The following is a 13,498-nucleotide window of genomic DNA, read 5'->3' on the forward strand; positions in this document are numbered from 1 at the left end:
TTTAAAAAAAAAAAAAAAAAAAAAAAAAAAAAAAAACCAGTCTGACCATGGGGTAAAATTACCTCCTGACCCCAAATATGGCAATTGACCTGATCATGAACCCAGGGGCAAGGCCTTCTAGCAAGAAACTCTGTCTGTTCCCAGCCTTCCCTTGTAGCCAAACACCCAGTGTCTCTGGGAAGGCTTAAAAACAGCCTGACACACACAGCAGAAAAGGAGGCAGGGTGTGAGCAACAAGCAAAGCCCAGAAGCATGAGAAATACCCATGGTAGAAAATAGGCATAGCTGCACCTCCTAGATCATCCCCAACTAGTGGCTGTCCAACCTCTTCTTGAACACCTCCAGTGATGAAGAGTCCATAATTTCCCTAGGCAGTCTATCCCATTGCCTCACTATTCTCACAGTGAAGAAGGTTTTTTTTCTCTGCAGCAAGAAAGAAAAGGTGCTTTTCCTCCTCTTTATGGCCGCCCTTCAAGTATTTAAGAACTGCTGCCATGTCCCGTCTTAAGCACCTTTTCCGCAAGCTGAACATGCCTAGCTCCTTCAGCCTGTTCTTGTATGACTTGCTTTCCAAGTCCTTGATCATTTTTCTTGCCTGCCTCTGGACCCTCTCTAACTTATCCATATTCTTTTTTTAAATGTGGAGCCCAGAACTGCCCACAGTACTCCAGATGAGACTTAATCAATAGGGCTGTGTGAAGCTTCAGTAGCCGATTCAATTTGGAGGAGATCACACGGCTGAATGTCAGAATCTGAATTGAAACGGACGACCCATTAAGAGGTCAGAATTGAATCAGAAGCCTCCAGATCAATTTGGAGAAATTCAGGGTCATAGGCTATACAGGCTTCCCTTGCATAAAGCGAACCCACTTTATAAAGTAACAAATAGGGATAGGTTCCCAAGGTGGTGAGGGGGGGAGTGAGGCTGGGACTAGGGAAGGGGCAGAGAGAGGGGTGCCATTCCCAGGGCTACACTGTGCTCTGTCTGTCCTCCCCTGTGCCTGGGCACTGCCTGTCCCCACTCACCCCAGCTTCTGAGCTGCACCATTCCATGGTGCAGGCAGCTGGTGTCAGCTGCTTCCAGGGCCACTGCAGCAGGGGCTGGGGAGAGTGGTAGCAAACAGAACCCTGGGCAGTGCAGGACGTAGTGCAGCTTGTCCGCACTCACTCTAGCCCCTACTGCAGTGGCCCCGGGAGCAAGCGGTGCCAGCTGCAATGAGAATGGTCGGGGGGGGCAGGGCACCTCTTGCTACTCCATGCCCTCTGGGAGGGCTGTGGGCTGAGTGGCTGTTGGGCTCTTCTTCAGGGGTGCATGGCCCTGGATGTGCTAAAATACACTTTCCTCAGTTTCATATAAAGTTTCTAAATTGCTGCAACTTGCTCCATTTCTTTGAAAATGATGGTTTGAATGTATGAAGAATAGATAACATACTATGAGATCAGAAATCTATGAGGTCTGGTCTCTAATTGTATTATATCAAGCGCTTCTCCTTAATGATAAGAGTCCAAAAAGGAACGTTCTTATCCAAAAGCAATGTTCCATTTTGGTATAAAAACATTCTTGAAATAAAGAATTTTATATTTCAAGCAGTTGTTGATCTGAAGTGCGTTTAACAATTTGGTCTGTTGTCAATAGTAACTGGAGATTTGTGGATCAATCAGGTGTATTCAGTAATTTGTATATACATCGTAGTGTCCAAGGTTGTACAAAATGCAGGTAATATTCCTGGTTCTTCAGTGTATGAAATGTTTTTCTTCACAAATGCTCCTGGCATTATCAAATAACTTCACTAAATTTTAATGCTAACTTATCTCTTTCTCATTTGGCCTAGGTCGGCAGGTGAGCAGTGAGTGCCAGGGTGAAATGTTGGATTACCGGCGCATGCTAATGGAAGACTTTTCACTCAGCCCAGAGATCATCCTCAGCTGCCGAGGCGAGATTGAGCACCACTGCTCAGGGCTGCATCGGAAAGGGCGTACTTTGCATTGCCTGATGAAAGTTGTGCGTGGGGAGAAGGGGAGTGTTGGGCTGAACTGCCAGCAGGCGGTAAGGAGACTTTGTTGTTGCTTCAGTCTGCTGTTGTGCAGTATGAAGCACTGTTTTCCCTCTAATTTCTTAACTTGTGATTTAAGATCCTAGTAGAGACAATCTGGATGTTCAGAGTATTGCATTCTGGTGGCAATTGTAGAATTCTTGTAGTTTTGAAGCTTGACTTGCTATCTAGTAATGTTGGAGTAATTTTGCTTTAAAGAATGAGTTGCAGTACCACATTGTTTTAATTATGTTTTTAGAAACTGAACTTGACAATTAACTGCATTGTTAAATGATTTGATGCTTTTATATGTAGAGGAAGGATGCAGGGTAAAATTCCATTTATGAAGATTTCATTTTTCTTTGCTACATGTGCAAAAAAAGGCTTTTCACAAAGTTACTTTTTATTACATGTATGTATCTCTCCTAGCTTGAGCAGTAAAAATAGAAAATTACTGATATACCACAGGCCTTGCAACTAAACATTGTAACAGGGAATTACCCACAGTTTGTAAAGGACTAAAAAAAGTAAGGATAATTTTTTTTTGTCCTTGAGTTCTGTAAAAGTTGTCTTCCTAAACCTAAGTTTTTTGCCCAGTTTTCATTCGTTTTAACACCTATTTACAAACTCCTTAGTTCTACTTAATATAATTTGAAAATGGTTCTGCTTATTTTTAATCTGAAGTTGGATTTGCTGTCTTTACAATTACGTTATTTTGGGAATTTTCAGCAGAGGCCTGCCATTACTATAAGTCACAGACTACAAGTCACTGCTTTGGTAGATTTCATGCTGTCGTGAGTTAGTATGCAGAGAATCTTCTTGCAGCGCTATGAGAATTCAAACCATTTGGGAAAGCTCCAGTACTTCCCTGAATACTTCTGAAACTTTTGAGACCACTTCTGATCCAACTATTACATTTATTTGAATTTTAACATGACCCCCTCCTGCATAATTAGATTCTATATATGGGGAAAATTTATAAATTCTGTTTATAACTTTCCATGAATAGAATCTAATTATTAGAGGGTGATTTTCAATTCATCCCTTCTACCACTGCAGGGGGTAGAGCAGTGGGGACGTAAAGTAGCTTGGCCGTGCCACATCTGCCCCATGCCTTCCCCTCCCCCCAGCCTCTGTTTTCCCCGCTCCACCCAAAGTCAATGGCAGGCTTTGTCTGCATTCTAGCTTGGGCACATGCTTAGTGCCCCAGGCTGCAGCATGGATGGAACTTGATATATTGCAGAGCCAGGGTAAGGGGAGGGGGCAGTGCAGGCAGCAGTTGTGGCTTTAGTTCTGACTCCCAAGTAGGGGCTGGAGGCCAAGCCACATCAACTCTTTTCCCCTCCCTCCCTCACCAGTATGCAATTCTAAGGTGGTGGGCTTTTTTTCCCCTCAATGTTAAATGGGGAAAAAAACCTCATCTTAAGTAAATGCAGTATTGATTTTTTTCATAGTGCAAGATGTTTTGGTAGCATTAGCTGCTAGAGGTTACAAATCAAATGACCCATGATCTTTATTTCTTGGGGAATAATAATAGGGGAGGAAATTAAATTATGGAGTTAACGTATTTAATCTGTTTCCATGGGTGAAATTAGAGAAATTTAGGGAGAGGAGAAACAGAGACTTGAAAAAATAAGTTGGACTTCCCACTCTAGCAAAAGTATCGAGTATAAATAGGCTGTTAGGTGTGATAAAACACTGTTTTACTTTTCTGTGGTGGTGAAGTCGTTTTTTTGAAGCCTAGAATGTGTTTCTGAAGCACCCTCAGATGTCATTTACACTACAAACAGATATAGCCCTTATCACAGGAGAAAAGGTTCACAGGACAAAACATATTAACATTGTCCTGTCGTATCGTAAAGGGTGTCTGAACAGTTGTCCGATGATATTGTGGATCAGCAGAACCAGTTGATTCTCCAGGTATCCAACAGTGCACCACTGTGAGCCCAATCCTGGCCCCTCTTGAACCCTAAGCAGCCACTGTGGCCCCCACCACAGAACTCTACTGCCCAGAGATATCCCTCACCAGGTGTCTGCCCAGGTGTAAATTGCCAGGCATGGTGACTTGCAAGCCATTTTATGCTCTCCATCCACCTGAGTCTGGCATCAGTAGTCTAAGCCATAGGGCATAGGGACTGATAACAACTATATAAATATCAAATGATACTGATTAAATGATATCCACAACATTTTTGCAAGCGAGCTAAGAAAATATGATTTAGATGAAGGGTCTGTAATGTGGATAGAAAACTAGCTGGATCATCAGGCTCAGAGGGTTGTAGTCAACAGCTCAATGTCTAGTTGACAGCTGGTATCAAGTGAAATGCCTCCAGGGTGAGTCCTGGGGCCAGTTTTCTTCAATATCTTCATCACCTGGAAGATGGCCTAGAGTGCACCCTCAGCAAATTTGCAGATGACACCAAGCTGTGGGGAGTGGTATCTACACTGTAAGATAGGATTAGGATTCAGAGAGACCTAGAGAAATTGGAGGATTGGACCAAAAGAAATCTCATGAGGTTCAATTAAGGATAAGCATGAAGTTCTTAGGATGGAGCAATCCCATGCACTGGTACTGGTTGGGCAGCAGCTCTGCAGAAAAGGATCTGGGGGTTACAGTGGACAATAAGCTGAATATGAGCCAACAGTGTGCTCTTGTTGCTAAAGGAGCTAACGGCCTACTGGGCTGCACTGGCAGGAGCATTGCCAGCAGGTTGAGGGAAGTGATCCTTCCCCTGTATTCAGCACTGGTGAGGTCACACCTGAAGTAGTGTCTAGTTTTGCCCTCCCCACCCCAGGTACTGAAAGGATGTGGAAAAATTGGAGAGAGTACAGGTTAGGGCAGCAAAAATGGTTAAGGGGCTGAGGCTTATGAGAACTTACAAGACGAGGCTGAGGGAGTGGGCCTTAGTCTGGAGAAGAGAAGGCTGAATAGCAGCCTTCAACTCCCTGAAATGGGGTTCTAAAGAGATTGGAACAAGACTCTTCTCAGTGGTGGCAGATGACAGAACAAGGAGCAATGGTCTCATGTTGCCTCAAGACCTGGCTCTCCTCCACCTGCCACCGGGCTGCAGTCTGAGTGGCTCCATCAGCCCATGGAGCTGAGCCTGGCATGGCAGGAGGTGGGGGAGAGCCCCTGGCCAGGGCTGTACTTGGAGCCAGGGCCGTGCTTCAAGCAGCTCCGCTACAGCTGTCTGCCGCTTCCCACTGCCAGGCTCAGGTCCGTGGGGCTGTGGAGACTCCAGCTGCCAGGCTGTGCTCCAAGTGGCTCTGCCAGCCCTGTGGAGCTCAGCCTGGTGGTGGGAGGCTGCAGGAGAGCCAGTGGTGGAGCTGCTTGGAGTGCAGCCCTGGCCAGTGGCTTTTCCCTGCCTCCCACCAGCAGGCTCAGCTCCGTGGGGCTGTGGAGCCTCCTGCCACCGGGCTGTGCTCTGAGTGACTCCACCCCTGGCTCTCCTGCCACTGGGCTGAGCTCCATGGGGCTGGTGGAGCTGCTCAAAGTGCGGGCAAGGAAGCAGGGAGAGCTAGGGCTGTGCTCCAAGCAGGTTTGTCTTGTCTGCCCCACAGAGCTCAACCTGCCCTCTTAGCGCTGCTAGACTCCTCCCAGGGGTGTGGGCTCCCAGATGTGTGCAGGATGACAGGAGGCAGTGGCTGCCAGCAAGTGACATGACTTGCTTTTAGCAGTTTAAGATTCAGTTTCTCAGAAATGCCTGCACCTATCTCCTTAAAACCTGCTACAAGGTGCCTGATGGCTGGATATATCCACAGCTGTTCAGATGGAAGCAGGTTTTAATGATGACTGGACAAATGGCAAACATGAAGTGGCTAGCAACTTGCCATTCCAAGCAATTAACAAATTGGCACAACCACCTGTACCTTGTCGCCTCCACGCAGTAGAGTTTAGCCCTTTTAGCAGAAGTGACCAACATGAATCAAAACGGACCCAGGATTTGGGCAGAAGCTATGCATTGTGAGATGCCTGAAGGACTGGCTGAGCTGCTTATCCCAGGATGATATACATCAAGGGACAACCTTTCAGACACTTTGCAATGCCCTGGATCAAACCATTACTACTTAATCTACATTTGTTTTCAGGCTCTGTCCCAGGTACTGGATACCTAGAAGACCACATAATGTCCTTGGAGAAACCAGTTTTTCTTGGGTTTGTTCTGAGGAAAACCAGGTCCTCCCAGGACAAACATAACTTCTGCTTATTCTCTTAGGCTCTTAAGCCACCTAAACCCATACTTGTCTTCTCTCTCCACCTACTTCATGATGTTGTGACTGTATGGATCCCTAGAATACTTGAATCAAGAATGCAAGGAAGACTTTATCCTCCACATTACAAGTTTTACACCTGAGAACCATCCAGTGCATCTGCAGAAATATTAAAGCCCTGACACCACACTACAATTAGAGGACATCAAAGAAACTGGATAAACCAAAAGATGGTCTTATTTAACCAAAACAAAATCTGCAAGCAAGACAGAAAGCCATGTGCTATCTAAATTAAACACAAAAGATTTCCCATAGCCTGTATCTGGCTGGAAGTCAATTTAATTCTGATTTCAACTTTGAAGGAAGCAAGCAACTCAAAGGAGTCCTGCCTAGCAGGCACAATAAGCCATATTAAAAACAATGGGTTTCTGCTTAAGTTAATTCACTTCAAATTTACAGAGATGTTGTCATTTTTTGGGACTAAAAGCCATTGAGGACCACAGTGGGAAGATGATCTGGCAGTTTCCTTTGGAGCTGATTTTGCCCACATTTCATATGGTCAGACCTCTGAAAGGGCCAGACTGCTTCAGTGCTTCACTTTTACTTACAAAGCTATCCTGGGAGCTGCTCCAAGTCTGTTAATTCAGATCATCAACAAAGTGGGATACTTCACACTACCATAGCTAAATGCTACAGCAACCAGAAAAAGGGAAGGGATGATGATTTGGTAAAAAACAGTGAAAGGAAAAGTTTCCACAGACAAATAGGAGTGGGAAGGGCCTCCTGGGCCATAAAAGCTAGTCCACTGAATTCTGAGGCAATCATTAAGAATCAAGGAAACTCCAAAATCCCCACTTAAAACTCTTAGTAACCTCCATGCGCAGTACTTGGAACACCAACACCACCTTATGACATAGGATAGGTAAAAACAGGTGAGGCAAGGGCATTGCCAAATCACAGGCACTTCAGTGACAGGGCTGTAACTAGTTTCTTCATGCTCAGAAGGCCCTAGGAAGAGGCCCATGTCCCTATGGAAGGAAAAAATTCCCATACCATATGCCATTCTGACCCAACAATGCAATGCAAATTACCTCAAACAAAGGCACGAGCAAGGTCTTGGGTTTCAGGTGGTACAACTTGCTTGCTCCGTGAAAGATTTAAAATTAAATCTTCAAAATTTTACAAGTAGCTGTGAATTTTTTTAAATGAAAAATTCAAAACTTTTCATTTAATTGTTCAAATCACCGTGCCTACTACAGTGCAGTTATTGTTGTGGAATTGTTAACTTGGAAGATGGGAGCTCTCTTTGATTGGCCATGCTGACTAAACTGTTTTTTTTTCTTGTCTTCAATTCTTTTGTTCCAGCTTCAAACTCTGATTCAAGAGACTGACCCTGGCGCAGATTACCGCATTGACAGAGCTCTGAATGAAGCTTGTGAATCAGTAATACAGACTGCTTGCAAACACATTCGATCTGGAGACCCCATGTAGGTATCTGCTGTGCAGTTACAAAAAGCTTTATCATTGCTACTGGGCATGGGCATGCATAGAGTTTGCTTACTGACTTATATTAACCAACCCTAAACAAAGAATTCCAAGCAAATCTGCAACATGTATGAGCGACTTATATAATATCAGAGGTAGGAACTAGACTCTCTGAGCTGCTGTAGCTACTAGGTTGCCTTGGCATTAGCAGGGGATGTGACGAGTTTTTTGTAGTTGTAGGTTAAACTGGAATCATTTGATGTGAGCTTCTCTTCTTACACAGAACCTTGGCCTCATTTCTCTAATCAGAAGTGTGATAAAGTACAGTAACAAGTCTTGAAAGACAAGAGAAGGAAATGCATGTTGTGGACAGAAATGTTTGCTTTTTATATCCTTTTTTGAGCCTCGTTACTTTATCAGAAATAAAACACTTGACGCTGTTTTCCCAATTTGTCAGTATTGCTGCAACAGGTTCATCTAGGCAGTAGAATTTGGTATGGTACATGGGAGGCAAGCTATTTTGGCTGCTTTCTGATGGTAAATATGTTCTCTGTTCAGACTTGCACCTCTTTCCAGCCCAAATTCCACCAGGTGAGGGCTGCATGTAGGGTGGATTTAGCCCATTTACACGTAGCGGGGGCATCTCAGTTTGGTCTCGCTTATCTCCCCTTCTTTTCTTTGTCTCCCATTCACAGGATTCTGTCTTGCCTAATGGAGCATTTGTACACTGAGAAGATGGTAGAAGACTGTGAACACAGGCTCCTGGAACTCCAGTACTTTATTTCTCGGGATTGGAAGTGAGTATTCTAAAATGTAAAGTGCTCTTCTTTTCCATATTGTTCATATCAAGTATATGGTAAGTAATTCCCACCAGTGTTGCTTTCTGTTGCCCAGTGAAGTTTATCCTATACTAATATGATCAACATATTTTTGCCCTGGAGACTTGGCACTTCATCTTTCAGTTTGGTATCTTGTTAATCAGATATGCTGTGGGGCCACCCACTGATGTCTGGCACTAGTTCAGAGGTACAGGATCAAACTTTCTAGCAAACATGTCTTTAATTAGAGCTCTGAGGCTCAACATGTGTATAAGTGTAATCAGTTCACTGTTCATACTTCAGTGTAAGTTCTCTTTCTCAGCAGATGGGAATGAAAGTGTTGCAGTGATGGGTATTATAAAAACGAAGAAACTTTCTGCTCACTACAGCAAGAATTCACTCTTAAGATGCTGGCTCTTGTTTTTATGGAGCTTAAAATGCTTCCATTCTCCACCTTGTTCCAGAACTTGGAGGACCTGACTTTCACCCCATGGATTGGGTGGAATTCCCTTTAATGTTTTCTTATTGCTGCTTGTTTAGCTAGTCACTTCCAGTGATAGCTGTGAGTGCTTTTTTTTTCCTCTGCTATAGTTGAGTTTGCTGCCTGTGCCATCCTTCCAGCAGTGAGTCTCTTGGTTGAGTCAAATCACACAATTCACAGTTTTTCCTTCTGCTGATTTAACATGTATTTAACCCTTGCTCTGCTAGAACAAATATTATTCAAATTCAGATCTGAAGTCAACAGTTTTTTTTTTCCTGGCCTTGCATATTTAATCAGTGTTCTCTTGAACTGGCTAATAAAATTGCAGCATAAATTCCTAAAGGGAGGAACAGACTAGAAGTTGTGCACCATTCTTTTTTTCCTTACTGCTTTTTAAAGCAAGTGTTCATATAGTTTGGTCCACCAATGCTACCTGTGTTCTGCCTTTAAAAAATGCAATGAAAGCTTGATGCTATTTATCATCCTTTGCTTTGTCACTAAATTTCCATACCAGGAGGCTGGCAACACCAAGCTGCTTGCTTGGTTTAAAATTTAAGCATCTTTGCTAGAGCAGACCCCTTGTTTGTGATGGCAGGCTGCAATAGATCTTCAGTTAACTTTGTCACCCCGTATCTATATCATTCAGCTAAATTAGAACCAATTCTGCTTCTTTTACGTTTTAGACACATTTCAAAGTGGAAATAATAGTACTTACAGTTTATGCTGTATAGGCAAATTTGTTATGTATGTGACTTGGCTTTATCCTGACCTGCTGCTGTGCCACCTGAGTGAGCTGATTTATCAATTTCTGTGCACTAAGCTGTGTCATTCTTAGTTACTTTTTGTCTGGGAGCCCTTAAGAGTTGGGGTGCTCATGAGAGTAACATTGGTGATTTGGTTGCTCATTCTTTCCTGTGAGTTTTTAGAATAAGACCCATTTCCGTGCCCCTTTCAAGGGACCACTGCTTGAAGTGACCTCTTTAAATAAGGCTGTAAACCAAGGACATTGCTACCTGTAGGCATTGAAGAGCCCAGAACACTTTTTTTCAAGGGAAGGGACAGTTCCAAATTCAATGATACGTATTCTGCCAACCTGCTGGTTTAGCTTATTAGAGTTTCTAATCTCTAGTACTACTATACTGTGTAGTATTGCTGTGTGCAACTTAAAATGGTTTTTAATCCATTTTATTAGTATCAAGCCAGTTGTTTGGTGGACCTTGTTTAGAAGCAAAATTATAAAATATCTGCTAACCTTGACAGCATGAAAGTGCTCTAGTAAGCTGTGGTAGTGATGATGCAAATTCTTATTTTCTACAGATTGGACCCTGTTCTTTACCGCAAGTGTCAGGGAGATGCCTCTCGGCTCTGCCATACCCATGGGTGGAATGAGACTAGTGAGCTGATGCCTCCAGGAGCTGTGTTTTCCTGCTTGTATAGACATGCATACCGCACAGAGGAGCAGGGAAGGAGGGTATGCAGTAGAAACTTAACTTCTCATTATATCAATTAATGACATAAGAAATCTTGGTATGAGTTCAGACTTTGGTCAACCTTCATTAAAATTGCTAATACTGTTGAAATACTAGTTGAGGAAATTGTTTGCAGATATTTTGCATAAACTAAAATATCCTTCCCAGGTTTTTGCATAGACCTAAACTCTTCCTTGAAAAGTTGAGAAAGTATGTGAGTTCTCATTAGAGAAATAGCCACTTCCAGATGCAGAATGGAACCAGGCAATTGCAGTAAGGCTTGAGAATTAAGAGTTCTGTGTCTGAATCTGCTTGTGGATACTGAGTAGCCCTCTTCCCAACAAGTCATTTGATTTTTCTGTGCTGTAAATAGATTTGGCAGAATTCAGATTTATTATTTCAACAGCTAAAATCGGTGGTTATTTTTATGTAATTTTAAATAGATTTTTATCGATTTAAATTTAAGTGGGGTGGGGAAAGTCCATGCTGCACTGCCCATACACTGCTGCTTTGGCAGTAGCTCAGGCAGCTGCTGTAGGAGCTGGGGGTAGTAAGGCTGTAGGAGCTGGGGGTAGTAAGGCTGTAGGAGCTGGGGGTAGTAAGGCTGTAGGAGCTGGGGCAGGGTTGTTGGCAGCTGGGAGCCTGGTGCTACTGGCTGCAGCTCTGTGGGAGTTCAGCCCGTGCACCTGTGTGTATCTGTGTATCTCCAGGAAAACTTAGCCACAAGCATGGGTTGTGCCAGAGCAGCCCCTGAGAGAGTAAGACCCTTCCTTGCTGCCTCATGTGGGTGGGTTTCTCCTGCATGCCCTTGGGGGGAGGTCTGTTTGTCCTCTGCCAACCTGGAATGGGGCTAGAGGAGCAACCCAGGCCCCATTGTCTCCGCTTCTGCCTGTGGGGCTGGCTGGGAGCCAGGTTTTTTTCTGCTACTAGGGCACAGCCCTGGCCTCTGCCCACCAGCTCCTTCATGTGGGTTCTGCAGCCTTACAAGCCTTACTCATAGTCAGTGTGTGTGCACCTGGCACCCTTCCGCCTACACCATATTTCCTAATCCCCATCCCAGATATTTTTTATTACCTCCTCTCTCGATTACCGGCAGAAATATTTTTTCATTGGCCTACGTGTGTGAGATGATGTCACTGTTTATCAATAGAAATTGAATATTGCCAGACCTAGCTATAAAAATGTACTTGCATTTAGTTTTTTGACCTAGGGACATTTTTGTATTTCTTCAGAGTTTAATGGATTACTTAAACCAAATGTAGTGGTACAAACTGTCTTTCAGCCCTTTGCGGCAGATAACATAATTCCTTTTGCAATATAAACCTATAACAAAAGCATGGAGAAAATTTGACTGAATGGACTGATGCTTTCCTATGTAGAAATCTATCTGAACTATTTTTACACTTGGAGTTGGTGAGTTTTTCTGTTGAGATTACTGTTGAGATTACTCTAGTGTTGTGGGGGTACCAAGCATCTCTTGGAAATAGTTGGGGTGCTTTTCAAAGATCCAGTTCCTCCTCTCATATTACATTGTAGAGTTCAGTTCCAGGGAGCTGTAATGGGATTACACAGCAGTATTAATGAATTTCTAGAGCCTAATGTAAATTGTCTTATGGTGGAAGATTCGGTTGATCAGAAGTTTCTCTTATGATGGGGAAGGAAGGAACCATCTTTCAGTGGCTTTGAATTCCAGTGTCTGGTACCAGCAGGGAGATTTGTCATTGTAATTCATTTTGCCTTGGTGGTAACCACAGGAATTTAAGGTTCACTGCAAGTGATCCAGCAGTTAGGATGGGCAGGTTCTTTGTGTAAACTATTTTCCTTCTGAAGAAGGATTGGAGAACAAATGCCTGCAATTTAGTGCTAGTGAAGGTTACTGATCAAATGAATAAGAGCTGCACTCCTATAAGGCAATCACTGGACAAGATCCTATCTTGTATCTTCTTCTAATGGTGTTCACATTTATGCTAGGTAACCTTCTATGCTTCCTTTAATCTTGCAACTTGTCAGCAACTCTGCCAGTATAGTTCAGGCGGGACCTGCCGTGCTACTTGCTATTTAAATCCTGTATCCTTCCATGGTTTGCCTTGGTCTTGAGGGATATCAAACCTACTTTGCTGGGGTTCTCACAAGTTGGGTCAGATTGTGCTAGGATTTGGACTGTTTCATTTAGATTGACACCAAACACATTTTGACTTAAGCAGTCCCTCATATTTAGATGTAGTCCCCATAGTCCTCTTTCAGTTGTAATACAGCAGCATCTTGTTGATTTTAGAGATGTATTTGGCAGTTAATTTAAAAAACAAAGTGAATGTTACCTTTCATTAAAATGATTTTTATTGAACACTGTGCCACAAAGATTGTAGAATATTAAGTACCCGTTATAGTGGATGGGGTAGAGAGACTATCCCCAGTCCACAAGAGAAGCCAGGGTACAGGACATCTTTGGAGTAGGAACTGCTTGGCTTGTGGAGGCCAAGCACAGTGGTCTGTACCTTTTAGGAGGAAGGACCTGAATGTGTTGAGAGAGATTTGTTATCTTTTTCCATGGTGCATTTACCTCTGAATAACTTGATATGTTCATTTACTGTGGAACAGGTCAGAACTCCATTTGTACCTTTTAACAGTTTTTTTCTGCTTTCCATGTAGTTATCACGAGAGTGCAGAGCAGAAGTACAGCGAATCCTTCACCAGCGTGCCATGGACGTGAAACTAGATCCATCCCTCCAGGACAAGTGCCTGATTGACTTAGGGAAATGGTGCAGTGAAAAAACAGAAACAGGACAGGTACTGTACACTAGCCCTTTGTTGCTGGTAAAGCTTAAATCTCTACACTCATAGTTTAGAATTTTTTAAAATGTGTTAAGAATTGTTTAGGCAGTCTGAAATGAGTACATAGATGAAGATGTGTTATAATTTCTTTCTGTAAAGGAGTAAGTATGTTGTTATAGAAGTTGCTGTATGGAAATGTGTATGATGTTATGGGATTATAATTGATAT

The 13,498-nt window shown here is 43.2% G+C and overlaps 1 protein-coding gene across 1 annotated transcript in view; it reads left to right on the plus strand.

Moving 5' to 3' along the window:
* The window catches only part of GLG1 (golgi glycoprotein 1), a gene marked incomplete at its 5' end in the record, with an annotated part of 79,545 nt that overhangs the window by 21,700 nt on the left and 44,347 nt on the right, over window positions 1-13,498 (plus strand). Inside the window, 5 exons of the mRNA XM_019505298.1 lie at window positions 1,833-2,047; window positions 7,611-7,732; window positions 8,426-8,527; window positions 10,347-10,500; window positions 13,148-13,285. Coding sequence (XP_019360843.1) covers window positions 1,833-2,047; window positions 7,611-7,732; window positions 8,426-8,527; window positions 10,347-10,500; window positions 13,148-13,285 — 731 coding nt within the window. The remainder of the gene's footprint in view (window positions 1-1,832; window positions 2,048-7,610; window positions 7,733-8,425; window positions 8,528-10,346; window positions 10,501-13,147; window positions 13,286-13,498) is intronic.

The sequence above is a fragment of the Gavialis gangeticus genome, unplaced genomic scaffold, assembly GCF_001723915.1.
Source record: "Gavialis gangeticus isolate Ggan-Ray unplaced genomic scaffold, GavGan_comp1, whole genome shotgun sequence".
In the NCBI taxonomy this organism is placed as follows: domain Eukaryota; kingdom Metazoa; phylum Chordata; order Crocodylia; family Gavialidae; genus Gavialis; species Gavialis gangeticus.